Here is a 27090-nt window from a genome sequence, read left to right as displayed (position 1 = left end):
ATATTCGACAATAACATGCAGTAAACCAGACGCCCAGCTCATGAATATTATTATGGGTTCATATTTATGATTCGGGGTAAATGGTTTATCTACTTCTGTTATGAGCTCTGTAAAACTTGCCCATTTCTTGCGCTTAGACCCAGAACACCAAGAGGTCACTCTATTCACTGTACCACTGAATAGAGTAATGCTCATTTACACCAGCAGGTAACTGGCTCACAGCATCAACCAATGTTACTAAATTCTGACTACGTTAAAATAAATATTTTAATGCATACCACAGCTTTAAAAAAAATCTCCAAATCATATTTTTATTCTTTTATGTTTTGACATTCCAACTGTAATTAGTTGCTATTGCCAAACTCCTTTTAAGTTTCAAGGTAGCGTTCTGTGATGGACATGTACTGTTTAGGGTACACAAAGCCAAAATATGTGTACACATACACATACATATACATATAAATATATGTATAAATAAAGTTTTTCACATATTAAGAAAATGTAAAATGTTTTCCCTAATCAGGCAACGGAGGATGCTCTGTAACAAAGAAAGTGCAGGGATACAGGAGCTAGTAAAGATATCTCTCTGACCTTCCCTTTCAATCTCTCCTGGTACGGATAGTTCACATTAATAAGAAAATGTGTTAGACAGCTCAGAGGCTGTCTGGAGTGGTGTGGACCCCATCCATGCTGTTATGTTCCTTTGGCTCCCAGCACAAGATGAAGATGTCCCTTGGATGTTGTCCCTGGTCTCTGCTAGCTCCTGAAGTCTGCCCAGTTTGGAAGGCTGTTATGGGGCCTGGGACAAATCATAAGGTGGACTAATCTAACAATTTAACAGTCTTGATGACTGAATTGCAGGCACCTGGAAGATTTAATTTAGTAATACAAACTTGGCCATAATTTTTCAGGGTGTATTCTTCATTTGTCACCGTTGCCAAACAACACTTGTGTCCATTTGAAGCTGAAATTACATCATTGCTTGGAAGAAGCACTGTTTGTGATGGGTTCTGCCACTGGTTCTGAAAAGGCATTTTATGGCGATGCTAGTGGTCTGTAACCTTCCAGTTAGGGGCTGTAGATGGTGTATGACAACATATTAAATGATGAAATATGAGGATTCTATTTATTTTCTATTTATTGGCTGTATCTAGACCTTTGATAAGCGGCAAAATTTTACAGAATTTGTCTGCATGAGAAAAAATACTTCTGAATATGTTGGAACCTCTTGAATCAACATTTTACTAAGTTACACATATTTCTATTTGCTCATAAATTAGCAGACTTTTTCCATCTTTCAACAATGCTCTAATAACAAAGACTTGTTAAATTCATTATTGCTCCAATGCCACAATTTTTCCAAACTGTATTACATTATGTTATTTCCTCATCAAGAAGTACTCCAATAAAATCATCAGAGAAAAGGAATATTTTATGGTTTATTTTTCTTGCTTTGTAGCCTTTCTGTGTAGTGGATGTTTTATGGTATTGCAATGCTTCTGAAGGTTTTAGAGTGCAATGAGTAAGGTTGAATGTGAATGAGATTGTCAGAGGACAATCCTTTTGATGCTAAAATGTAAAAGACACTGCCAATAGTGGGGAAGTGATTTTGCAAGGTAGAATATTTGATTTCTGCTGCTTAGGAGTTGGTGACCTTTATGGGTTCTTTTTAGGTGTGCATGTGCAGCTGTGGCTGAATTCAGTGGGAATTATGCATATATAGAAAACAGAATGTGCCTTCTAGTCAGATCCCATCTTAACCAAAACCATCTTAACTCTAGGCCTTCCTCTCCAGATGTCTGACGTGCTCAAGTAGCTTTTGAAATTGTCGAGAATCTTTCCAGAACCAGAAAGGCCCCAAATAAAAGCAAGCTTTGTTTTGTCTATATCATTTGTAGTGTGTTCAGGAAAACATGGTTATGAAAAATTGACCAACAGCCATATATTTATAAATGTTGTATTTGTAGTAAGCTTTGGTGCATAGACACCAGGTCTGTCGTTGATTAAAAAATCTACATCAAAAGCACAATTTTCTTGGTGTCCCCATTTCTCATATGTCTCACTGCAGCTAGCAGACCTCAAGCCCTCAAGAGATTCCCCCATTCACTGGTGGCACTTCTGCGCGCAGTTACTGCATCTTGGCTTCTTCAGAAAGTCTATTTTTAAGCCCACTTTTTCCGAGGACTAGATGTGCTTATTCTTGTCTGGTCATGCAGTTTGACTCGCAGTTGGATATGTTATGTAGGCCAATAAGACAACATGTCAGGTAGCACTGTTACCATAAGCAACCTTTCCTGCAGTACAATTAGCCAACCAGCACTTGGAACTGGAAGAGTCCGGGTAACTGTGTGATATCATTGCTGTATTTTAGCATTCATTCTCTCTTTTCATCACATTTTCTGTAATGCAGCTGTGAAAATGCATATATGTTTTAATTACTTTTGTTTTCTGTGTGCACAGTGAATATAATTTCACCAACTATTAATAATGCAAAGTGTTACATAGTTACTGGTAGCAGCCACTAGAGGGAGGGACATCATTTATATGACTGCATATCTCTTAGTTTTTTACTATTCTTATTGTACCCATCTGTTTTCAGTATTGTAACAACACCTAGGTAAAGTTACCGTATGATGATGGTTGCAGAAACAATGCAAAATACATCACTAATGTAAGGTTTTTGTCTCTTCAGGCGTTGTGTTTCACTATCGTGCAGCAACCAGCAGGTATACTCTGAACTTTACACAAGCTCAGCAGACTTGTCTGGACAACGGTGGTGTCATAGCAAGCCCAGAACAACTGAAAGCAGCCTATGAAGATGGATTTGAGCAATGTGATGCTGGCTGGTTGTCTGACCAGACTGTTAGGTGAGACGTTTGAAAGGCCCTTTGACACAAGTTCCCAAAATTAATACGCATGCTTAGCCTGTACAGACTTAAAATGCTGACCTAACATAATAATAAATATGAGCATGCTGCATTTCAGGTATCCAATTAGACATCCAAGAATTGGCTGCTTTGGAGATAAAATGGGAAAGAAAGGAGTCAGAACATATGGGCGCCGTTTTCCTAATGAAACTTATGATGTGTACTGCTATGTGGAACACATGGAAGGTAATATAAGTTCATATTTACTCTGCACTGCAAAATTTAAAAATTACTGGAGATTCTAATGTGTAAAGAAATAAGACATTCTGCGTAAAATAAGTTTCGTCTGTTTTGAATCTGAAGAGAGTTGCTGAATGAAGTGAACCTATAGTTTGAGGTCTAGCAGGCCTTAATTAAAGACGAATGTGGACTCTACAAAGAGACAGTCAGGTTTAAAGCTGCTATAGTTAGTGCAGTAGATCTCACAAAAGTTGCTGTTGAAGCATCTTATTTTTTGAATGTTATAAAAGGTTTTTCAAAGAAGTGCATTTAAGGTTTGAGAAACTATATATACTGTATATATATATACACACAGATATAGTACATATACTAACTGTATTATAGTTTATAAAGTATGTAATTAAGGTTTTTACATGTCCATGGCATAAAATTAGACAGATATTTAATTACAATCCAAGTTTAATAATACCTTTTTAAAAAAGCGGCATCCTAGCATCAAAAGGAAACAAATAAGCATAAACTTTTCAGTGAGGAATCTAATCTTCTTTAGTAAAATTCTTTGCAATTCCATAGTACAACTATTGTCTTTTCAAGAGTTGCTAATTCAATGGCTCTAATGCAGCAGAGTGATTATGATTCTGCCACATGGTGACTGTGAACCACGGATCATATGGTGAACCCCATGGTACCTTGTGATCCATGGTTAGGCTCTGTGCTCAGTCTATTCAACAAAGAGTTTGATGGTGAAATGAAAAATACGGTATTTTTTTCCATGATTGGGCAGTTCTAGCATGCACAAATCTCTGAATTACAGGTGTGATGTTGTAAACTGTTTCTTACAATCTCTCTTCTGGAAATGAATTTAACTATATTCTTTCAGTGGGCCTATAGGTATGTTCCAGACACCGGATAGCCTTGCACTTAGACATCACTGTGACCAGTTAAATACACATACTTAAAATATAAATGCAGAAATAGCCTTTCCTGATCTATAGCCTATTTTTTAGGGCTTTTTGCTGGTTATGTGCATGGGAACTTCATTCTGGTACAGAAATACTCTGCAATCAGGACCAAAGTATATTTTCCATTTACTGCAGTGGTCTGAGTGTGTCACACTGCTTCTGTCTTGAGAGGTTTTTATTAAATACCAGTTTCACTGTTCGTTTCTAAAAAAATACCTCTAATTCCTAATTAAATATTTTTTTTGGCTGATCCTTGACTGATATGCATTTAGTTTATTTCTCTTGAAGTCAGTAGAACAATAAATCAGCCATAGCTCTAAGCAAGCTTGCTTTGGTATGTTTATCTACGTTTGTAACAAGCAATTGCAAAATTAAGGTGGTCAGTGTTTGTATTCTCTCTTAGAGCAGAAATAGATTAGACTGTGCAAAGTTTTCTACAGATGATGACTTAAAGACTTTAGTTACAGCAATCGGTAAGCATTTTTATCTTACTTTTAGTAGCTGAGGATCTGCCCCAGACTATGTTCACCTTGAAGAGTTATAAAATACAAGCAATACAAGTTTTACAAAGACTCAGAAAATGCATAAGCCTGGGAACTCTGAAAACTGGGTGACAGATTTTTGTTAGCGCTCAGCATTGTCTTAGTTTTACTTATGTTCTATCTATATCTGTCAGTAAGCAGCACATCTGAACACTTGGAGTTCATAACGTTGATCCTCCATCAAGCCTTGATGGGATTGAATTCTGAATTGTGTCTGAATAAAGGATTTCTAATTCAATTTGGTCTTTCCTAGCTTACAAAAAGAAGTTTTGACTAATCTGTATCATTCCTGGATGAACAGCAATGCCTTGTTCCTTTCCCTCTTAAGAACAGAGAAGTGTAACTAATATGGAGAAGCTTATCCTGGATGCTTGTGAGCCAGCAGATTCTCATGGTCAAATATTCTTATTGAGCTTTTAAAAATAAAAATTAAAAAAAAGTCAAAACTGGAGCCTATTTCGCTGAGGCTAATGTTCCATGCTCAAAACAACCTGGAATCAGGCCATGAGGTTCAAACAGCTTGCAGTGACTGTGCAGTCTTCTTTGATGAAGATGAACATGCGTAGGTTTTCAATTTCCCATGAACATTAGCTGTTTCTTCTTTGTTATGAAATTTCATTTACCAAGATTCATGAGCTGGCTTTTCTGTCTGGAGAGCTATACATTTCTGTCCTATTGTTGTGGGTGACGCTCTGTTTAGACATATGCATGTCTTTGTGGTCTGTCAGCTGAACTGTGGTAACATGATCTGTTTGGATATGAAACCTTCAGCATTTAAGAAATATAAGCTAGCACAGTGTATTGGGCAGTTTTGGTCTATCAACCCAGGTAACTATAAGCACATTCATTTTACCTTCTTCCTTGCACAGTAGCTTCCTGTGGAAAACTGATTAAAGCAAATGGACAGTTTCAGCCTTTATGTTAAGGTCTCCATAGCCTGGGACAAGGGTTAAAGACCTACAAGGACAAGACCTACAAGGGTTTGTAGGTCTGACTTGAAGACTGTGATTGATTGCTTCACCTCTGGAATCCATTGAAACCCTCCAAGACCATTACAAAACTTGTTGAATGGTAACAAAATGCTCATAGAGATGGGTACAGGTTCAGAACGTAACTCTGCAGGAGGCAAAGATGCCTGTGAGTTTCAATACTGTGCTTCCCAAAGGCAAAGTGTGTTTGACCTGGCCTTTAAATGATTCTTAGAATATGTATTTATAAAAATGTTCTAGAATCTTTTCCCCAAAATTAGGAAAAGAGCACTCCAACTTAGGCTGGTACGTATTATACTTTTTTTTTTTTTTTTTCACTGAAAAGTGTGAGACAAGCCAGTGTGATAAATGACAGCTGCATGTTTTGTTATGTTAATAGATAATGGCGTTAGTACTAGAAGCACTTTGCTATGATAGTAAACTCAATCTGAGAAGACAGGAGAATTCCCTTTACAGTTTTTCCATTGGTTTCAAGAAAGCAGAGTCAGGTCAACACTGACCACATCTTTAAGCTATTTATGTAGCAGGAAGGTCCTGTATGTGCTGTGAAGAGGTGACTGCTGTGAACAACACAATTGACAATTAGCAGTACAGCCTTAAACTGCTGCACAATTTTATTTTTTTTTTTTCTGGTTATATTGATCGATTTTAATGCCAGATTCTTATAATGGTCAACAAAAGATGCTTCTGTCCTTTTTTTTTTTTTTTTTTTTCCTATTTTCTTGGAAGTTTTCAAACAAACTGGAGTCTGAAAAGAACTTCTAGGAGTCAGAAGGATTGATAGTTTTATGGATATAAAGTATAGCCATGGTATAGCCATGTTACACTGACATGCAAAGGAGTTAATTTATTCTGTTTGGATGAATAGAAACATGCATGTTAGGAAGACACAGTACCACATCATGGTATAGCAAGAAGAAATTCTTGTTCAGTGCCTTCACAGAAAGACCTCTGAGCCAGACTTCCTTTTCAAGATGGGGCTAAGGAGGCAAGATGGCTTTGTCTGCATAACAGAATCAGTTTCTGTAATAACAAATGTTAATTTCAACTGCAGAGCTTGTTTGAAATTACATAGCATCAATGAGTTTACACTTTGGAACCACTCATCCACAGAACAAAGAAAATTAGCTAAAATATCAACAGAAGTTAACTAGGAAGTGAACATGTCAGTAAACTGGTTCTTGTGTTTCGTTTGATGTATTATAACACATTCATACATTGGTGGAAGACTTACAGTTCAAGATTTATGGTTATGCTAAATTTCTGATTGCACTGCCCACCAAAGGTTGATTCTTTGTCATACAACAAGGTATAATCTTTCTTTTGTAATGAGTGCTTTTCACACTTTATTAATAACAAAGGACATTCATAGTACTTAGTATGCTGTAGAACACCATGTCTTAAACATGATTTTTTCCGTGTGAATTTGAAAGTTCATATCTGCATAGCATATCCTGATTCAATGCCAAATCTGTTAGACTTACTTGCAGTAAATACACCCTTATTTGGAGAGCCCGTGTCAGTGGGATGACTATTCATGGTGCTTGATTAATGATATCAAAATATGGGCCATAGTGAGAATGTCATAATGAAAGTCATTGAACAGTTATTGGTATGTTGGCTGCTATTAGCATGTTACCCCAGAAGGCCATAAACGGTGGTAGGAATTTTTGCAATACATTTTAAATGTGTATTGAATTTGTAGTACTAATTTGGGTACTTGCACTGCGGATTTGTAGGACACCATTTCAATTTTCTTCCTTTCTGGCCATATGAAATCACAAAGTTAGTCAGAGACATGGATTTCTTCTTGAAATGCAAACTATTAGCTTAAATTAAGACCAGTTGTTTAGGCTAACTCTTACCATTTCCTCGTTCTGAGGAAACCCAGAGAGACTAAAGACTGCACAATTATAAGTCAAATATTTTGAGTTTTGCTGAAATGCACAGAAGAATAATTATGGGAAGGATTTAAAATTTCTGAGCTCCTAGTGATAAAAAAAAGAATCTTTATTCAAAATATCATTAAATAGGTGCTGGGCATGGTTTCCTACTACAAGCTGATTTACATTCCTCATATTTCATTGCATATTTCAGTGTACTAAGCATTAACAAGAACATTTAGGATACCTGTAACTGTGGGAGATGGTTTACTAATAAAGACTTTAAAGTGATTGAGCTGCAAATGTTTGGCTATAACTGAGGTTCTATTAACACCTCCAGCTGAAGTGGTGTCTGCAGCAGTGTCTTCTACAGAGTAATCCCTTGAATGGAAACGGGTGATGAGGAAGGAGGGGTTTCCATTCTGTTTTCAGATAAATGTGTGTGTGATTGATTTGACAGTGCTGTGGTGTCAGAAATGAAGACAAAGTGAGATCTGCTCGCCAGAGCCCACTGATGAAATGAGGGGCTGTGAGTGTGTGATGTGGAGCCAGAGCCCAAGCTACTCCATGCAGCATTGCCTTCTGGCCAAAGCCAGTTAGAAGCCATATATGTCTAAGAAACGTATCTAATATGCAGATGGGGACTGATGCTAAGAAAGTTATTTTGGGTTGGGTGTGGGGAAGATTATATGTCTCCCTTCCATGCGCCATTTTCCCCCTTACAGTGACTGCAGGGAAGAAAAAGAAAAAACAAAACCAGGTGTCCTTTCTTTAAACGCTTTCTACCTAGTCTCATGCAGTTTTGCTGTGTCATGGAAATTTCTGTGAGAATAATAATACTAATTTAAGAAGTCATAGTCTAAAATATGTCTTAAGGTAAGAAGTTTCTTCTATGTTTCGGGCAGCTAAAGATCTTCTTTGGAGTCCATTTGGACTCGCAGCAACAATTAGATTAGGTTTTAAACAGGGACACAGAGCAAAGAGTCTTCTTTTAGTTCAGGGCCTGTGGTAGAGTCACAGCCTGTAAGTCATTGGCTTATACTGGACACTTCTCCAGCCTTGAATTATGTGACCTAGTGCAAGGTCATGGATCCAATGTTCTCAAGAGGGGTACAGAGCCCAAATAAAGTAAACCAAAAAGGAAATAATGCCATGGTGGTTTTTATGCATGACATTGTGATTGAGGCCATAACATGATAAAGCTCATCTTTGGGGAGATCTGAAAATGCTGATGTCTAAATGATTTTCGTAAAAGTAAGTCACAAAAAAATAAAAAAGAATCATATAGAATACAAAGTTCATTTTCCCCCTCTCTATAGGTAAAAGCCAGTGACACTTAACAACTACAGCAGAGTTCTTTGAGGGTACAGTAGTTCCCATGCTACTCTTCATGCTTGAGGCCAAGCCTATGGGAAATGCAGTGGATTCCTGTTCAGCCTATAGTTTTGTATAAAATAAACCTAAGCCACTCAGAAGAGTTTAATTAAATCATTACTGATGTGTATCAAAAAGAATCAACTAACTTGTTCTAACGTGTAAGAGAAAAAGACTTCAGCTTGTCTACCTTTCTGCTTTAAAGTTGAACCAACTGTTTATGTCTTTGTGGTTTTCCAGTCCTAGAGAGTGTTTCACAGTAATTTGTGACTTTGTTAAAGATACCTGTTCATTAGTCTGGTGTGTCAGAGAACCAGCCCTTAACGGTGGCAGCATGGAGGAAGAGAACTGCAGCTGAGACAAGGCGTTTTGTCTGTGCAGTTTGGGACAGAAGAGGAAGACTGGAGCACCAGTTAGATTAACAAACAGGCTAACAATATGTAGCCTCCAAGGCCTCTGCCTATGGAGAAGATAGATGAAAGTTTTCAAGTCTGTCTTGGCCCAAATGTGTCTGTATTTTTCCTAGAGTATTCAAAACAAGGATAGTTGTCTGCATTAACTTTACGATGTGTGGAGAGGTGGGATAGATATGGGCAGCACTTTCCTCCTTGGTGTACAAGTAGTCTAGTAGCCATGCTGGTGGCTGCTGCTGCCATTTTGCATGGGCCTTTTGGCCAAAGAGAGAAAGAGAGGAGAGGAAATGGAAATTCTTGGGACATGTGGTCCTCAAGGTGCAAGGGTAAATGCTTTAGTCTCCAAAGTGGCCACGGTTATTTCTTCTGCTTTGCACACTTCATTGTGTTCTAGAAATGAAGGTTTGGACAGATTTTATATTTCTGACGAAAAGAAAGTCATGATGGCAATGTCTCATGACTGCTTGAGCTTTGAACTGCCAACCGTGTGGCTGTGACCAAATGTTTATGAGAAGCAGTAACATCAGGTTACAGCTGCAGGTGGGGAAATGTCCTTAGAATATTCCATATAACATCAGAAAATATGATATTTTGTCACTTTTAGCTGTCTTTCATACCTGACCCTGGACACCCTGATCTGTACCTGTACTCATGGAGCCCTGGAGCTCTAACATACCCATAAAGGCATCTTTGTTTGATGAGCTTGGTGTGTTCCACCATCTCTCTGAAACAACTGATGAACAGGTCTGAAGTTCACCCCAGATCCATTATGCTGAAAAAAGGAGAGCTGCCAAATTCTTAGTGGGGGATAATGTTTCTTCTCCTCAAAGAACACCACAAAGAAGCTAAGATGGAAAGGTACTGGAATATTTTGTCTTGTTTTTATTTAAAATTGTTAGATGTAAGCGTTTCCATCTATGGGAATTATTAGCTTTGTGTGCATTTAATATCCCTTTGGATACCCTTATGTCTTCCTTCAGGTAACACCGAAGGCAGTTGGAGGTTGTAGAATCTGAGCACTCAACCTCAAGGTAAAGCTCATGAGCACCAAACATCAGATGGAGCAGTAATAATCATAAAATCATAGAATCATTAGGTTGGAATAGACCTGTAAGATCATCAAGTCCAACTGTTGACCTAATACCACTATGCCCACTAAAACAGCATCCTGATGTGCCACATCTACACGTTTTTTGGACACCTCCAGGGACAGTGATTCACCACTTCCCTGCGCAGCCAGTTCCAATGTTTCACTGCTCTTTTTTTTGGTAAAGAAATTTCTCCTACTGTCCAATCTAAACCTCCCCTGACACAACTGGAGGCCATTTCTTCTTGTCCTATTGCTCGTTACACGGGAGAAGAGACCGACCCCCACCTCACTACAATCTCCTTTCAGGCAGTTGTAGAGAGAGATAAGGTCTCCCCTCAGCCTTCTCTTCTTCAGATTAAACAACCCCAATTCCCTTAGCCACTCCTCACAAGACCTGTTCTGCAAACCGTTCACCAGCTTTGTTGCCCTTCTCTGGACATGCTCCAGCACCTCAATGTCTTTCTTGTAGTGAGGGGTCCAAAACTGCACACAGTGTTCGAGGTGTAGCCTCACCAGTGCCGAGTACAGGGGCGCAATCACCTCCCTACTCCTGCTGGCCACACCATTTCTGATACAGGCCAGGATGCTGTTGGCCTTCTTGACCACCTGGGCACACTGCTGGCTCATGTTCAGCCGTCTGTCAATCAGTACCCTTAGGTCCTTTTCCACCGGGCAGCTTTCCAGACACTCATCCCCAAGCCTGTAGCGCTGCATGGGGTTGTTGTGACCCTAGTGCAGGACCTGCCACTTGGCCTTGGTAAACCTCATAGCTTTGGTCTCAGACCATCAATCCAGCCTGTCCAGATCCCTCTGCAGAGACTTCCTACCCTTGTGCAGATCAACACGCCTACCCAATTTAGTGTCATCTGCAAACTTACTGAGGGAGCACTTGATCCCCTCATCTAGATCATCAATAAAGATGTTAAACAAGATCGATCCCAATATTGAGCCCTGGGGGACACCCCTTGTGACTGGCCACCAGCTGGATTGAACTCCATTCACCACCACTCTCTGTGCTTGGCCATCCAGCCAGTTTTTAACCCAGCTGAGTGTGCACCTGCCTAGGCCATGAGCTGCCAGCTTTCTCAGGAAAATGCTGTGGGACGTGGTGACAAAGGCTTTACTAAGTCCAGGTAGATGACATCCATAGCCTTCCCCTCATCGACTAGGTGTGTCACCTTGTCATAGAAGGAGATCAGGTTGGTTAAATGGGACCTGCCCTTCATGAACCCATGCTGACTGGACCTGAGTCCTTGGTTGTCCTGCACATGCCATGTGAGCGCCTTCAAGATGAACCACTCCATAATATTCCCCAGCATCAAGGTCAGGCTGGCAGGTCTGTAGTCCCCTGGATCCTCCTTCTGGCCCTTCTTGTAAATGGATGTCACATTGGCAAGCCTCCAGTAGTCAGACATGAAGGCTCCTGTTGCTCTGGGAGAGCAAAATGGGGGAAAAGACTAAAAATATTACAATCAAATAAAATGTCTCCTTCGTATTTGTTATTCACTCACATGGATTGGATAATAGCAAGGACATTTCATAGATGGTTGACAAGCCACCATCCACAGCAGCTTGTGTGTTACCAGATGTGTCAAAAACATTTGGTAGGAAATTCAGAAGTTACCTCTTAAGCTTCTCTGCAGTTTGGGAGAATCCTTCAGACATCTGTAAAACTTTTGTAGTGGACTTGCACTTGATGCCTTCATCTGCCGAGTGCAAGTGACTTGTAGCTCGTTTTGTTATGCCTGGCATGATGGGTAATGGTATATGAAGTTGAGGAGATGGTGCTCTGCTCTGGGAGGACAGTGCCACATAGTCAGACACAAAGTTGTTCTCTAGGAAGTAGCAGCCCACCAATTCCCTAACTGTGGTTTCATCTATGGAAAAAGAAATTACTGCTGAGCTCTGTGCTGGAGGGCTTACATCTGGATTCATTACTTCTACTCTAGTCAATACATGTTGTATATTGACCCCCGGCTATGGTTCTAGCCTGCCCTTATTTCTGTGCTTGCTTTTAAGATTTGTGATTCATGAAATTCACATCTACAAACATGCCCAGTCAGTGAGACATCTTCTGATGAGAGAATAAGTGAATTAACCTTCAAAGGAACGAAGTTTGCTATAAAACCAGCTGAAAAGTCTGTAGATGTTAAGCTTTTTCCTTGGGGGTCGTAGTGAATTAGCTTTTGTCTTCAAGAGAAAAACCTAGCTTCTTTGCCTGGCTTCATATATTTGAAAGAGATGGAAAAAGCATTACTTTCTTCAGGTGTCTGTTTTAACCAAGTAAAAAAACCCACATGTAACAGGAAAATCCTGGGAATTCTTCAAGTGCTCTGATCGCTGAGGCTGAATGATCAACCTGAAGCTCGGTTTTAAACAGAAGCCAGCAATAATATACATTATGTTATTGTCTGCATTCTAAACATTGTCACAGTCTCCATTTCACCCGCTGGTACTGTAGAACTAGTTTCTCTTCATCTGCTGGTCTAAGCCCTGGGGTTTGCCTGCATAATATTGCTAAGCTACTCAGAGTATACTCCAGCCATAAAAACATTGCATGTGGCTTTTAACACACACAAAACTGAATCTTCCCTGCTTTGGTGTTAGTGGCTATGTCATTTATTTACTGACCAGGAAAGTTTTCTCTGTTTATTTCATTGTTTCCAGTGTTTTGGCTGGGAAATTGAGGTACTTTCAAACATCATAATAAAGACACATTTATAGTGACACAATGAATCCTTCTGCTAAGTATGCACCTGTTGTGCATCCAAAAATAGCAGTTAATTTTAGAGACTGCATGTATTAAATATGTTTTATTAGCTTCACCATTAAATTTTTTACTTTTTAGAGGTAGTCTCTATGCAAGGGTCAAATCCCTTACTCCTTGGTACCTTGAAGGATTCAGGATGTTTCAGCTACATTGACTGACATGCTGGAAGTTGGGATTGGAGCGTAAACCTTTTTCCCATGGCCTTTCTAAAGCCTCTTATCAGTTTTGAGGTTGAGTCCATGAAAGAGGTCAGCAGAACCTGGGCTCCATTGTACAATTTTTCCCCAAGTGAAAAGATGTGCTGGAGGAAGTTCCTAGAGCTTCTTGCTGTTCTTACTTTGGTGATCAAGACCTTTCTTCACATGCCTTCTTCTCTGTTTCCTGCTCTATTGCTCAGCTTTTGTGTAGGCTGACTGGGGAACAATGTGGTTTCCAACCCAAGTTCTCACTGTGAGAGAAAAAGCCATGTTGACGGTGAAATAAGACCGGCACTCTTTTTACATATGATAAACTGTAATTCTATATTGCTGTGAGGATAAAGAAGTGGAGGATTATTAAGTAGTACTTCCAGAACATGCACCCAGAATCTCAAAGATTTGGTACCCATCTCTTTTTGACCAAGGAGACTGGTGGTGAGGAAGTGCCTCAGCACTGATCATGTCTGAGAGGTGATCTGGTTAGCAAAATGTCACACCCGCACATTCCAAGTGATTGCACTTACTGCACACAAACAGTAGGTCAGTCCTGGTTAGTTGTCTCTGTGCGCTATGAGTCACCACATTCCTGAAGTGCTAAATCTGCTGTGCATGAAGTATACATGCCCACAGTCTGCTCTGGGTGAGAAGTGCAGGAAAGATTGTGCAAACTTTCTCATCACATAATTTAGAGCTGCTGTAATCCAAACTGATGCCACACAGGTGAAGAAGTGCTTTGAGCACTCTTTTCTTCCCATGTGCTCAACAGAAAACATAAACCTTTCTCTCTCTCTCTTTTTTTTGTTATTTTTTTTTTGTAAGGTGGTTTTGGAAGATTGCAGGACAATTTTTAAGTTTTTGGATTTATATAGCAAGCAAGGCCTTTATTAAACTCTTGCTTCATTTTCATGTTTCATACCAACAATGATTATGCATATTATGTGCACACTCAATGATAAAGAATTTTAATTTTTTTTTAAACTTGACAGACAAATTGTGGAGTCTTATCTCCTAGGGTAAATGACTGCTATTTGGAATCTGACTTTTTGTACTTTACTGGATGTTTTTAAAATAAGAATTCTGGAATCATAGAAAAACATTCTTTAACTAGAACAATTGAAAACTGCCATGTTTTAACATCTTTGCATCCTTTACCTTATCACTAACATTCCTGAAAGAAAATAGTGTTTACTTGGTATATGATGGAATGACAATAAGGGCATTTTGCTGATTGGTCTGGCACATTTTTGCCTTTTTTTTTGTGAATTTATCATCACAAATTCTTTAATGCACCAAATAAGTAGCAAGGAATGTGACTTTGGAATTCGCTTATTGGACTGTTCTGGTTAGAATGCATTTTTCCTTAGGCACATGGGATTTTTTTATCATTTAGTTTTTCTGGTAAAACAATCTTTGACAAAGATGGTGTGACAGCAGCTAACTTTAAGAGATGAGTCAAATAAATAGATGTGGAATCAATAGAACATATTCAATACAAAGAAAGATATGCCGCTCATCTTTTAAATGTGAGGTATTATCAATATTGCATATATGGGCATATTCCAAGGCAAATTTAAAGCAGATTTCCATATAGAAATGCTTTTGTGCAACTTGGATAAATAAATTCTCTGCAAAGTGACCTCTTTTACACAAGTACTGATTGAACCCTGCATTCTGAAATCTTGTAGCAAGAAATAACCGTTCACTAAGTTTCCTTGCTTTAACAGAGTGCAAGAGACAGCTCAGAGGAGTAAATACCACTAACTTTAATGATGTGACGCACAAGCTCCATTTGGAGACAGTGATCCAGACCAGTAGATGGAAAAATTGCTTTGCTATTACCTTGCACTGTTTACTCATTTTCCTGTGTATTCAATAGATTTCTTCCAGAAGGAATGTTGTGGGATTGTTTGATATTATTTAGTTTTTGATCCATATTTGTTTCTAGAAACCACTAAAATGCATTGTTTTTTTTTTTTTTTATTTGTCTCATTTTGTTGTCTAACTGGACCAATCTCTGCTGTTTAATTGCAATCATTTTAACTACAGGTTTTTGTATACATTATGGCTGCTGTGTAGTAGGATGTGAATAGTCCTCAGAACAGAAGGTGCCGCTCTGATGATGTCTTTCTTTGCTTCATTGTTGTTGTTGGGACAGTATGGTGGGATAACTGTACTCATCATTCAGTATTGGCCATGATACCAGATCTACCCCTTGAATGTAGAAAAAGCTGTCTTCTAGAGAAATGTTTGATAAAGAAGAGCATTAACTGTGTGGTCTGAAGAGATGAATCAAACATTCTGGTACTTCTGAGGATAAGTGATTCTTTGCTTTCCTTATCTGTTCCGCTCCAATAGACATGCTCTGTCCCTTTACCAGTAAGTTAGAAACTCCCTACAACACATATTTAAAAAGTTACACCATGGAATTGATGTTGTAATTGATACAGCTGTAATAACAAATCAGAGCTTCTACCTCAGAGGAAAAAGAAAACTGGCACATTGCCTCCTTTCACATTTGCATTCCTTTCAAGCCTGAAACAAGTGTAATATTGATGTGTATGAAATTGCTTGGGGTGATGTAGTTTCTGTCTGCCTTTTGCTAGGTTGCCTTGAGACAACTGCAGAGGTAATTGCATGTCCAATATGAATAAGCAGTGATTTCCTGTGACAGTGACTGTTGTATTCTAGCCCACTGTGGCTGAGGAAGACAATTACTGTCTTGTGACAAATATTTTGAATTTGCACTGTTTTTTACTGCTGAACTTGTTGATTTTAGGTCTCATCAGTTCCATCTGGAGTCTTAGCAAAAACTAGAAAAGAGTCAGCTTACTGTTTCATTCCTAGGACATGAACATTAGAGCCTTGATTTTGTTTACAGTGCTCGAGTGTGTGAGGCAACCAAGCCAACTGTATAACGGTGATTTAGCTTGGAAGTAAAATATTAGATGTGCTATTATGTTTTGTTTTGGTTTTCAACTGGATGGCTATTATTTACAAATTGTTATTCCGTGGAAGCTAAACTAGCATTCTAGACTAGTTCAGCTCTTTCATACAAAAAGAGCTTTGTGCATGCAACATGTCTAATGTATTCCCTCACCTTTGTTTCTCTGTGGGGCAAGTTGAAGACTGAGGGGAATATGACATAGAAGCTGCTGTGGAGCAGCCAGTGAAGAACATTTGCCTTTTTTGTATGTCTCAAGTGAAAGATTTGTTTATTGAGAAAGCAAATTCTGTTGGACTGGATTGAATTAGTGCAGGTGAGTTGCAAAGTCTACTCTAACAGAGGTCACAGAGGAACTTCAAGGCTGCTATTACCTCTGCCTAGAGACTGAGAAAGGTACTTGATCTCCAACCAGAGTGTGCTTCATGGCATAAAATTTGCATATAAATGCTTATGCTTTGTGGTAGGTTCATTTTCATATTCAAATCTGCGACATTTGATTTTCCAATTATCTGATTTTTTTTAAAGCAAAAAACTATTCAAACAAATTTTGGAAAAGAATCCCAACCTTGCAGGACACCGATTGCAAGAGAGAACTAATTTGATTGTGGAATGTGATACTCAGTCTTTGTATCTTTGTTTTCTTCCTCTAGATGAAGTGGTTCATGTCTCAGTCCCTGAGAAGCTCACCTTTGAGGAAGCTCAAGAGCTGTGTCGGAAAAGAGATGGCACTCTTGCTTCTGTTGGGAACCTGTATGTTGCCTGGAGGAATGGCTTTGACCAGTGTGACTATGGCTGGCTGGCGGATGGCAGCGTTCGTTACCCAGCCTCAGTGGCAAGGCCCCAGTGCGGTGGAGGTTTACTTGGGGTGAGAACCCTGTATCGCTATGAGAACCAAACAGGCTTTCCTTACCCAGATAGCAAGTTTGATGCCTACTGCTATGAACGTAAGCTTTTTTTATTTATAATTTTCAGTATGCTCACCATGCTAACCCTGAAAATGTTTCTTTAATATATGTTTTGTTTCAGTTCTTGTGGTGCACATGAGTTTCTTAAAGAATTGTTTTATCACTGTGGCTTTACAAAAAAGAGAGAAAAGCCAAACTAAAACAAGTGTCTTAAAGTAACATTGGCAGATAAAGATGAGCGAAGTTTAAGGTAAGATTTCAGCCTGAGTAGTGGTTTTACACAGAGTGGCACATTGTACCCACAGTCGTCTTGAGACTGCGGATGCTACGTATTTTGGTACCTGGGTGCACCCTGGTATCTTTGTGTCACATCAATGAACTCAAAACAGTAGAAGAAATGTCCTACTTGACCGTGTGAATGCCTGTCATCTAACTTGATTTTTTGTCTTCGATGATGTGAGAGGTTATTTACAGACTGCATAGAAGCCTGGCCATTTTCAGGTCTCTGAGATGTTGGTAGTTTAGGGGCTACCTCTGGATTCCGGGTGTTTTCTCCCATCATATTTTTTTAGGCTTCTAAAGTGGTAGTAAGTTGTCCCCTCACTCACCCAGTGTTCGTGTGCCAGTCAGCTGGCACTGTGATGGTCTGAATTGCCTTTCTTACGGCTGCTTGTTTGCCTCCTGGTATTTTCAGAGGTACATCAAGCATTTGCCATGTTCACCTGGTAGAGTGCATCAATCTAAACCAGATCTCCACACCTGTCAGCTTTCATCTGGCTTTGGGGTTAAATATTCCTCTGTAACCTCTTCCATCTTCGGTGTCAGCAGCCTGGCTCTATTGTCATGGTGCAGACTATCCTTACAGAGGTTCCTTTTGTCACAAAATGTTCATCAGCTTCTAGTGGCCTGAGTTTCTCTTCTCTTCTCTATATCATCTCACCTGTACATCTGTTCCAGATCCTTGCCTGTGTCCCAGGCCCTCCTGGAACTGGCAGTGCTTCATAGACCTCCACCATGGAGGTCCTGGTGTCATCTGCCTGGCCTCCTCCAGAACATCCCTCCTACCTTTCAGTGATGACTGCTTACTCTTTCCCTACACCTCCTGAAACCATGCATCTCATGATGTGCAACATGTAACCCTTTCAAATACCACAGACCAACTATCTGTGTCTGTTAAGAGAAGATCCCATCAGCCTCATCAGCTTACTTCTGTCATGTAAGATCCCCTCCATCACAGGAGTGTTCTTTGTGCAAGAGGACACAGATATTGTTGGAAAGTGCATTGCATCTAAGAGGTCAGAGTGCCTCTTCCCAGCAGAAAATCCCGCTCCCCTGAGACTTGCAGCCTCCTCAGCAGCATAGGGAGGTTGGACTGCTCAACAGTTTTCCTGCAGACCTCTCTCTTCAAGGAATTTCCTGTGGTTGCAAATAGTGCCATTGACATTAACATGTAAAGGCTACTTGTGTTGAGTTAAATGTTCAGAACTTCATCTTTAACTATGAATATCTAGGGTTTTTTGGACCTAATCCTGTGACTGTAAGTCAGAACTGCTTGAAATGTGCAGGCTGTACTGTCTCCATTTTTGTGGATGATGAACCAACTGCAGCTGCAGATCTTTCCAACTCAGGCATTGAGTGCTTGTTTGTGAATAAACCTTACTGCTTGAGAACAAATCCCAACATCTGGTGTAACATTGCAGTCTGGCTGTTCTCAGGCACTCTTCACTGCAGTATTTTAAAACAGGATTGTTTTCTTTTTTCCATTATTGCTTGCGGGTAAGATGTTCCAAAACTGCATGTGGAAGAAGTCCTAATGGACTTCAAGGGAACTTCATACAGAAATAAGGACTAGTTAAGTTCAGGAGTTTGTGCTCTGAACTGCAGAGCAGAGTTTTGTCATATCACTCCTTCTGTTCCTCCCCCAAATTGTTTATGATCAGTTTTAATTGTTGTGGGTAAAATGAACTTCAAAGGGGATGGAATTTATCAGGCCCTCTGAAAGACCAAAGTAGGGACTGGACTTTTTGCCTGTAATCTAGTCTTTAGTTAGGATGATTTCCATCTTTCTGTTTATTTACGTGAATTTCATCTCTTTCAAACATCATGTGCCTTTTCAGTGTTCTTTCTGGAAATTTTGGTTATCAAATTCTAATGACATACCATTTGTTCTAAAAACATCCTTGATAAGTATTGGATTGTTGCCTTTTATATAAGTGCTTTTTCTGCAAACTCTTGTCCTTGATACACAGAGAATATTTCATCAGTTTGCAACCCAGGAAGGACACAGTTTATGACTATCCACCCTTTTACAAGGAAAAAAAAAGACTAAACAGAACAAACACAATTTGGTAGAGAGTGGGCTGCTCTCCAGCAATTTTAATAGCAATCAACATTACAGCAGAATTGATTAAACACTGCTAGCTAGATGATGCAGGTTTTGCCAAATACATCTGGTTTTATGTAAGGAAATGCAAGAGTGTGGTGCTGAACCGTGTACCCTCCTTCAGGGTGCCTGTCTGCCACATATTTCAGAAGTCACTGAAGGTTCTCTCTCCCTCTCCGAAGGTGCTTGGGATCCCACAGGAACCAGCTGTAACTCTTCATTGCTTTTGCTGAAAGATTTATGCAAGTGGTGAGTAATGAGACTCACTGCCTAGCATCTTAGTCTTTCACATTTCAAGCAACTGCCTGAAGCAAAGGCTGTAGAGTTGAGTCACTCTTTCCTGTTGGAGCTTTGGAGTCGGTCCCGTTTTTGGGGCAGAAAAAGGGAGAGAAAGAAGAAAAATGTCTCTACAGTATAGCAAGAGGTTTGAATTTAAGTCCTTGTTTCAAATAATATTTTGCCTGGAAGTTTCTTCCAAAACTTCCCATTATCTTTATTTCAAAGTTCTAGTGCAGTAGTCCATCACATAAAGTCCACTATCTCCAAGCTCCATTGCTAAAAAGAGACAAAAAGAAGGAAAAAAGAAATTTTCATTGCTTCCCGTACATCACTCTGACTGTTTTTAGCTCTATTATGAAGCTTTTATGCAGTGATTCCCACCCTGCCAGACAACAAAACTGTCCTCTCCAAGACCTTGGCTCTTTCCGTATAACTCCAATCCAGTGCTTACAGCTCTTAACTGTGCTTGTTAGGTGTTTGACATTACACTGTTGTGTTTCCCTCCTTGCCTGAATATCCAGTCACACCAGCAAAAAAATTCTGTGGCTGCAAAAGAAGAAAAAAGGGGTGCCATACATGCATTTATGAGATCTTGATCAGCTAAAGGAAAAAAACCACAGAGTGCCTCTGCGAACAGGGCAGGATCAAGCCAACTGTCCAGGTAGCACCAGGTCTGAAGGTCTGCCACACAGATGTTCGTGCAATGGTCTCAGCTTTTTTACAACATCCCCATAAAGTTTCCTCTGCCTCCTGTGTGAAAGGTAGTGAAGTTCCCATTGACTCAGTGCCGAGGGTAGTGTCCATATGTTGCATATTTAGTTAGAAGTGAAATGGCAATGATGAAGGACCTGTGTCTGCCACTTTTACTCATGCTGAGTAATACCATACTCCCTGAGTAAGGTCACCAAAACAAATGCCACAGAAGGGATTGAGTCCAATGCCTGAATTTGCACATACTCTGAAGCAATAGATTTGTGGCAAAGCAGGCATCTGTTTTAGTCATTGCAAAGACAAATTCTATATTTAAGAAAGGGGATGTCTCTTTCTTCAGCCCTGCTTCAAGTCTTCACTCCTGTCCTGTGATTAAAAGTTTCTTTGGTGGAAAATCTCAAATATTAATTTTAAATTGCAGTTAAATGAAATCTCAATCTGTGTTTTGAGTATTTTACTTACTTTTAAAAAGGAATAATATTTACTAAAATACATGAAAAACAGTAACCCAAACAGTAAATTCAACTTAAAAATTTTATGCATTAGTTTCAATAAAACAGCCAACCTGGAAAACATTTAACAGTATAGTCAAGTTCAGGATTTTAACTTCAACAGTGTTCTGGTTACAAAAGTGCATTGTACAAAGTGCCTCAGCTTTATGAAAATAAAAGTGGCCCAGACTAACAATACATGATTTAAAATCTAAAAATCTTGTTAAAAAAATAAAAAACTTTCTTCACTTTGATCACAAGTGTTTTTCACTCTACAGAAACCACATGGCTCTGAGCTTCTGAAACATTATCCATGTGTTTCATCTCATCCCTCCAAGACTTTTGCCAGACCTTTTAGTTCTTTTTTTCTGAGAGGTACCTAATCATGTATCTGATGGGGCTTGAAAAAATTTCAGTTAGACACATGATTAAGTACTTGAAGCTCCTTGGAAGCCATCATCAGAGGAAAAGTTTTTCAAGTGTTAACACATAGGCTTTATAACATATTAATATAATTACAATTAAAAAAAAAAAAAAAGAAGAATTGTTGTTGAACACTTACATTTATTTGTAAGAGAATAAAATATTGCATCAGAAAAAAAATAATTTCTAATGGGTACTTATTTAATAGTTAGTTCTTGCATAGAGCTATAGGATATTTACTCATTTCTATCCTTCAGCCCCCTACTCTTGCCAGATATAATTCACTGAAGTTTGTGGGAATCTCGCCACAGAATTTGACTGGCTTTGATGGGGCATTTTGTACTACAGCATTTGCAGAATAAATTGCACTCCATTAATGTACTAATCCAAATGTATCCAGTTACATACCTGCAACAAAACTGAACTTGATGAACATCATACACAGAGGTGGTTGAATTTTTAAAACATAAATCTGCATTTTGCTGAGAAACACTGATTTATTGAAGCTGAATTCTTTCACAGACTTGTATTGATTTTGGCGAATCTTTCAACAAAGCATTTTTTGCTTGACTCAAAACATGTGTTGACTATTTTGCTCTGGATTTGACCATTTTGTTTCAGATTTACTCTTTAATTTTGACTGTGTTTCATGCACCTTTGTTGTTTGGTTATGCCACTTTGGTTTGGCATGAATTCGTTTTCGTTGGAGATTGGAAAATTCCAGTTCTGAGACAACGTTGCTGTATGTGTTCATCATTGAATCCAGTCCACATTGTTTTGACTGTTTCAATACAACCTCATCAAGTGTGTGTCCAAGTCAACCACTACTTGTGACTGAGAGAGTCTTTCTTTTGTGCTTCATTGGTCTAAAGCTAAAAATTGGAGTGCTCTTTTATGAAGAAATGTAGGAAGCAGCAGTCTTCATAGTATGTAGCAGTACAGACCTGTGTAAGACAAAAGTGATAATAATAGCCTTTCTGAAAGCCTCTCTCCTGCCCACCCCAAAGCCTCTGCAACCAAACCCTCTGTTTCTTGTCAGTTCCTGTAAGAGTGTTTCACTAGGACAGGGATGTTTAGTAATGCAAGGTGACTTGCAACCAGTGTAATTCTATGGAATATTTCAGAACAGAGAAAGAGAAAAACCCTTCTTTGGAAGGTCCTACAGCATGAGCCTCCATGATTGCAGGCTAAGGCTCAGAATGCATCAAATGTGCTCCACTTGTCCGGCAGCCGAAAAGAGAAGATTTTTAGGCATAGCTCACAAGCTGGCAGAAGAAATGTAGTCTTCCTTTTTGCTGCATGTGACTTAGTTTAGAAAACTTTGAATAACTAGGCAGTTCTGTCCTTCTCCACAGCAACTGTCAGTAGCTACATGTCCCAGCTATTTCCTGGATAAGGGAATTATTTCCAGCCTAATGTCAGGGACTGTATTACAGCAGATCTGTGGATTTTTGATCAGTTTGGGAATGACCACAGAATACTGAAGACATAAGATGTGATGATACCTGGGGAACAAAATTGTGATTCTGAAGAAAAAGAACAAAAAAAGTTTATCTTAGATGAAAAACAGTAGAGTGCTGAGCGTAATAAAGCCAGTGTCCTCCACCATTTCACAGTCCAGTATCAGAATGGGTAAAATGCCTTTGAGCAGGCAAGCAACTCAAGGTCATGGCACTGACTACAGCATATACAAGACTGTTGGCTCTGCTTGTGCTTCCTCTCCCCTCTGTGAAGGTGAAACTGTGTAAAGGGTTTAAAGCTGTCTTACCGAGGCAGCTACAACCAGATAACGGTTCTCTAGCTTTTATTATTTTACTAAGAAGGTAGATCTCTGTGTTTCTCTCAGATGGGCAGTTTAGCAAGACCTACATAGCTCCAGATTTCTCCAGTAATATCTTGGACCAGATGTAGGAGGAATAAATCCCTGAAGCTTTCTGCTGGGTTTATAGCAACAGGCAAACATCACAGAGGCTGTGCACACTGACATGTTGCAGCATGTTTCTTAACCCACTTTGCTTTGGTTGCATGGTGAAGAAATTTTGACAAGTCAGTCAGACCACGCTGAAAATGGCAAGGTCTCAATCCACTTCAGACAATCCTGTGCTGTAGACCTTACCCTGAGAAGGAGGAGGAGGTGGTGGTTGGGTGCAACTTAACCTTTTAAATGCTGTCTAAAGTATTAACCAAGAGAGCTTGATTTCTCACTCTAACTGATATATGCAGAGCAAGTGTTTGGAGCCTCATGAGGTGGAGCTTCAGGAAGAGATGCTTCTTTTGCCAGAGCAAGTGAACTTCTATTTATCAGAGTGATTCAAAACTGGGTTCCTTAAGTATAATCCCTGAGTGCAAACATTGTGGACAGAGGGAAAGAGGAAAGAAAAGAAGACACAGAAGAAGACATTTATTTCTCTTTTATTCCCTCAGATCACTGAATGGGTCAGGTGACAAGGACGGGATTAGGAGCAACAAGGTGAAGAAGTAAAAGATCCATCCCTTTAGGTGTTCAAGTACAGGAAAGATAAATTGGTTTTCCTCTTTATTACCTTTGCTCAGTGCTTTGGGAACTGGGTACCACTCATGGGACATACAATTAATCTGTCTCCTTTCACACTAGGTGGGGAGAGCAAAGCAGCAAGAATTTTGCTGTCCATTCCTGACCTGAGTGACAATCTTGGCTCTCTTTGTTCTTCAGTTGGTTTTTGCGGTCAGGAAGCAAAGATTGTTGTATTTATTATGTGCTGGGATAAAGACTTCATTAGGAAGAGCTGACTAAAGAGGCTTTCTGATTTTTTGTCCTCTTTGGCAGTTTTATTGTAAATAATGTGGAAAGAGAACAGCTTTTTGCTATTGTTCTTTTGTGGGTAGATTGACAGCTTATAATTTGTTCACAGAACTACACTTATATGTGGGGAAAACAGGAGGTAACATATCCTTTCCCCTTTAACCGTCTGACTTCAGAAGTTATGAAATAACAAGTGGTTTTACTTAAGAGTGTTTGTGTTCACAGAGCTAATAGAGCTGCTGCCTCTGCCGTTTTGTTAGCTGGGAGAAAAGAACCTTTGGCAATGGTGTGAAAAGGATGCATTCATTATGTTTTTAAGTTTTTCCTTATAAATAAAATAGACTAATAGCTTTTAAATTTATTTTTTTAAGAATTCCATTCTTTTTTTCTGATATTGCACATATTTTCTGATTGGGAACGGATAGTGTTTTTAGATTTTTAAATTATTTTTTCCTTACATTTGTCTTGTGTTTTGATGTCAAAATACAGTGTAGGTAAGTGGAAGTATACACCTGGAGTTGTAGAGAAAGTTTTATAGCTGCAGTGTCAGATTTTGAATCCTCCTCGTGCTACCACACATCTTGTAAGTAATGAACAAATCTCCACATGCCCTATCCACCTTTCTGCTTCCTGAAATGAGTGAATGAGCGGGTACTAAGTCAGTGTAATAATGAGAGGTTTCTGGCTCTGTAACCCAGAACACCAAATTTTTATTTTTTTTTAATCTATTCTTACTCTTAGACTTGTCCAGTTTGGAAAGTTCTGACAGTAATTTAAACTCCAGCTGGCGTAAATCTTGGAGTCAAGGGAACATCCAAGACTACAGTCTCTGCCAGGGCTGGTAGCAGGGAAGGGACAGACACACATAACAAAATTAACAAAGCAGTAAAAAAATGAATGTACAAAAATACATAAAAATTAAACCAGGCAACCTCTTTACATAGGCTGTAAATGGGCTAGAAGATGTCAAACCATTGATTTTGATTGTCTCAACATAACCGATATTTTGGAATTAGTTATTTTGGCTGTTATTCACTATTACTAGGCTTTGTTCTGACTTAAAAATTTTTTGTTGTTTTGTCTGCTAGCAATGACTCAAAACAATTTCTTCCTCTATCTATGTTCTTCCAGGTTCTTAAGCACATACCTAAATGTAAACACACAAACAATATTTCTAAGTGCAGAGAGACTCCTCGAGTGGTTCAAGTTAGACAAATGGTTAAAAATTTAGTGGAAATGACTATGCTGAAAATAAATATATATCTATTAATATATTATAATATAACTAATAGAATATAAATAATATATATGATCTTTAAAATAAGCATCTTCTCTTCCAGAAAGTACACCCAGATATCCTGAAATTATTTTTAAACAGTAGAGAACATATTAAAATCCTTATTTGGTAATCATGAACTATATCTAAAATTGTGTAGTGTGATTTCCTTGAGAGAAGTATTAAGTTTTAATATTGCTCCTCTATTTTGAATCCTTATTTAAACCATGGTGGGAGAGAAGAGGAAGAAAATTCTGTACAGTGAAAGCACAAAATGAATAAACTGAGAATGAAAAAATATAGTATCTTTGCAAAGTCATATACTCTGTCCAAAATCAATTTTATGCAGGTTGTTCAATATAAAAGGAATTGATTGAAGAATGACAAGGTAGTCTTTGATATAAACAGCTGTTGGTGAGATAATTTGCTTTCTTGCTGCTAATATGTTCATAAGTTTTATTAGGAAAATCTGCCTCTTGTCTTGAATCAGAAAAAGGACAAAGGAGATAGCATATTGCATGCATGATTCAAGGAGTATAGTAATGTAAAACATCTGGGTGGAGTGGATGACAGTTCAAACTGATGTTCAGTCTATTAAAAAAGCAACCTTCTCTTTGATTTTTTTCCCGCAGAAAAAAAGGTAGCATGGATAGTTTTCTCCTTGAAGAAGCATCTTTTTTTGATCCACTCAAATAAATTTGCAAACCTGAATGATCTGCATGAAAAATCTTATATATCATATTTATGACAAAGCAGTTTTAGAGGCCCTGTAGCTGATTTTAACCAGAACTGCTCTTTGCACACTGGCAAACCCATGTCAGTTTCCACTACAGGAAATTTGGCTGTTTATTGATAAACCCTTAAAAAGTATGTACTTTTCTTACACTAGTACATGAATTTAATATGTATTTATTCACTTATTAAGATAAACAAATCAAATACACTTGGTGTTTTTTCAGGTTTACTTCATAAATGTGTACTTATTTTATCAAGTAATTAGCAGATAACAAGTCATGAACAACAGATAACTGTCTCAGGCATAAATATGTGAACTTTGGGGCTTCCACAGATTTCTTGGAAACTGGGAAGCTGCATAAATGTCTGTGAGTAAGTGTACACAATTTCCCAGCAATGATGAAAAAGTTACCCTTTTTTTCCACAGATTTTAAAATCTATTCTCATGCCCTCATTTTTGTCTAGCTTTGTCAGTGGGTATTACATTTTCATATTCTTTCAGTGATCTTGATAGTCATTTAAAATATGGTAGTTGGGATCTGAATAAGTACTTGATGTTGGCTGCAGAGAAAATTCCATCTACATTAAGGAAAGTCACCCTATGGTTAGAAGGGAGAATATGAGACTTTGCTGTGTCTTTTCCATTTTGCCATAAAGAAAAGCTGTTAAGGCAAATTGGCAGATTCTTTGGTAGAAATTTAACAATTACCAACTATCACTTAGGAGGACAGTGTTAACTTAATTGTGTGCATTCTTCACTCCCTAATTGTGAAGTAAAACTCTGTGGTTTAAACTACGCTCATGGAAGCAGAAAGGGAAAAAATTGAAAGAATT

The 27090-nt window shown here is 38.7% G+C and overlaps 1 protein-coding gene across 3 annotated transcripts in view; it reads left to right on the top strand.

The window, feature by feature from the left end:
- The window catches only part of VCAN (versican), a 109331-nt gene that overhangs the window by 20801 nt on the left and 61440 nt on the right, over positions 1 to 27090 (top strand). For all 3 annotated transcript variants that reach the window (XM_086479133.1, XM_086479132.1, XM_086479130.1), the window contains exons 3-5: positions 2693 to 2867; positions 2986 to 3113; positions 16922 to 17215. In XM_086479133.1, coding sequence (XP_086335259.1) covers positions 2693 to 2867; positions 2986 to 3113; positions 16922 to 17215 — 597 coding nt within the window. The remainder of the gene's footprint in view (positions 1 to 2692; positions 2868 to 2985; positions 3114 to 16921; positions 17216 to 27090) is intronic.

The sequence above is a fragment of the Leptosomus discolor genome, chromosome Z (assembly GCF_034619465.1).
Source record: "Leptosomus discolor isolate bLepDis1 chromosome Z, bLepDis1.hap2, whole genome shotgun sequence".
Taxonomy (NCBI): domain Eukaryota; kingdom Metazoa; phylum Chordata; class Aves; order Leptosomiformes; family Leptosomidae; genus Leptosomus; species Leptosomus discolor.
This window is presented reverse-complemented; position numbering and strand designations above follow the sequence as displayed.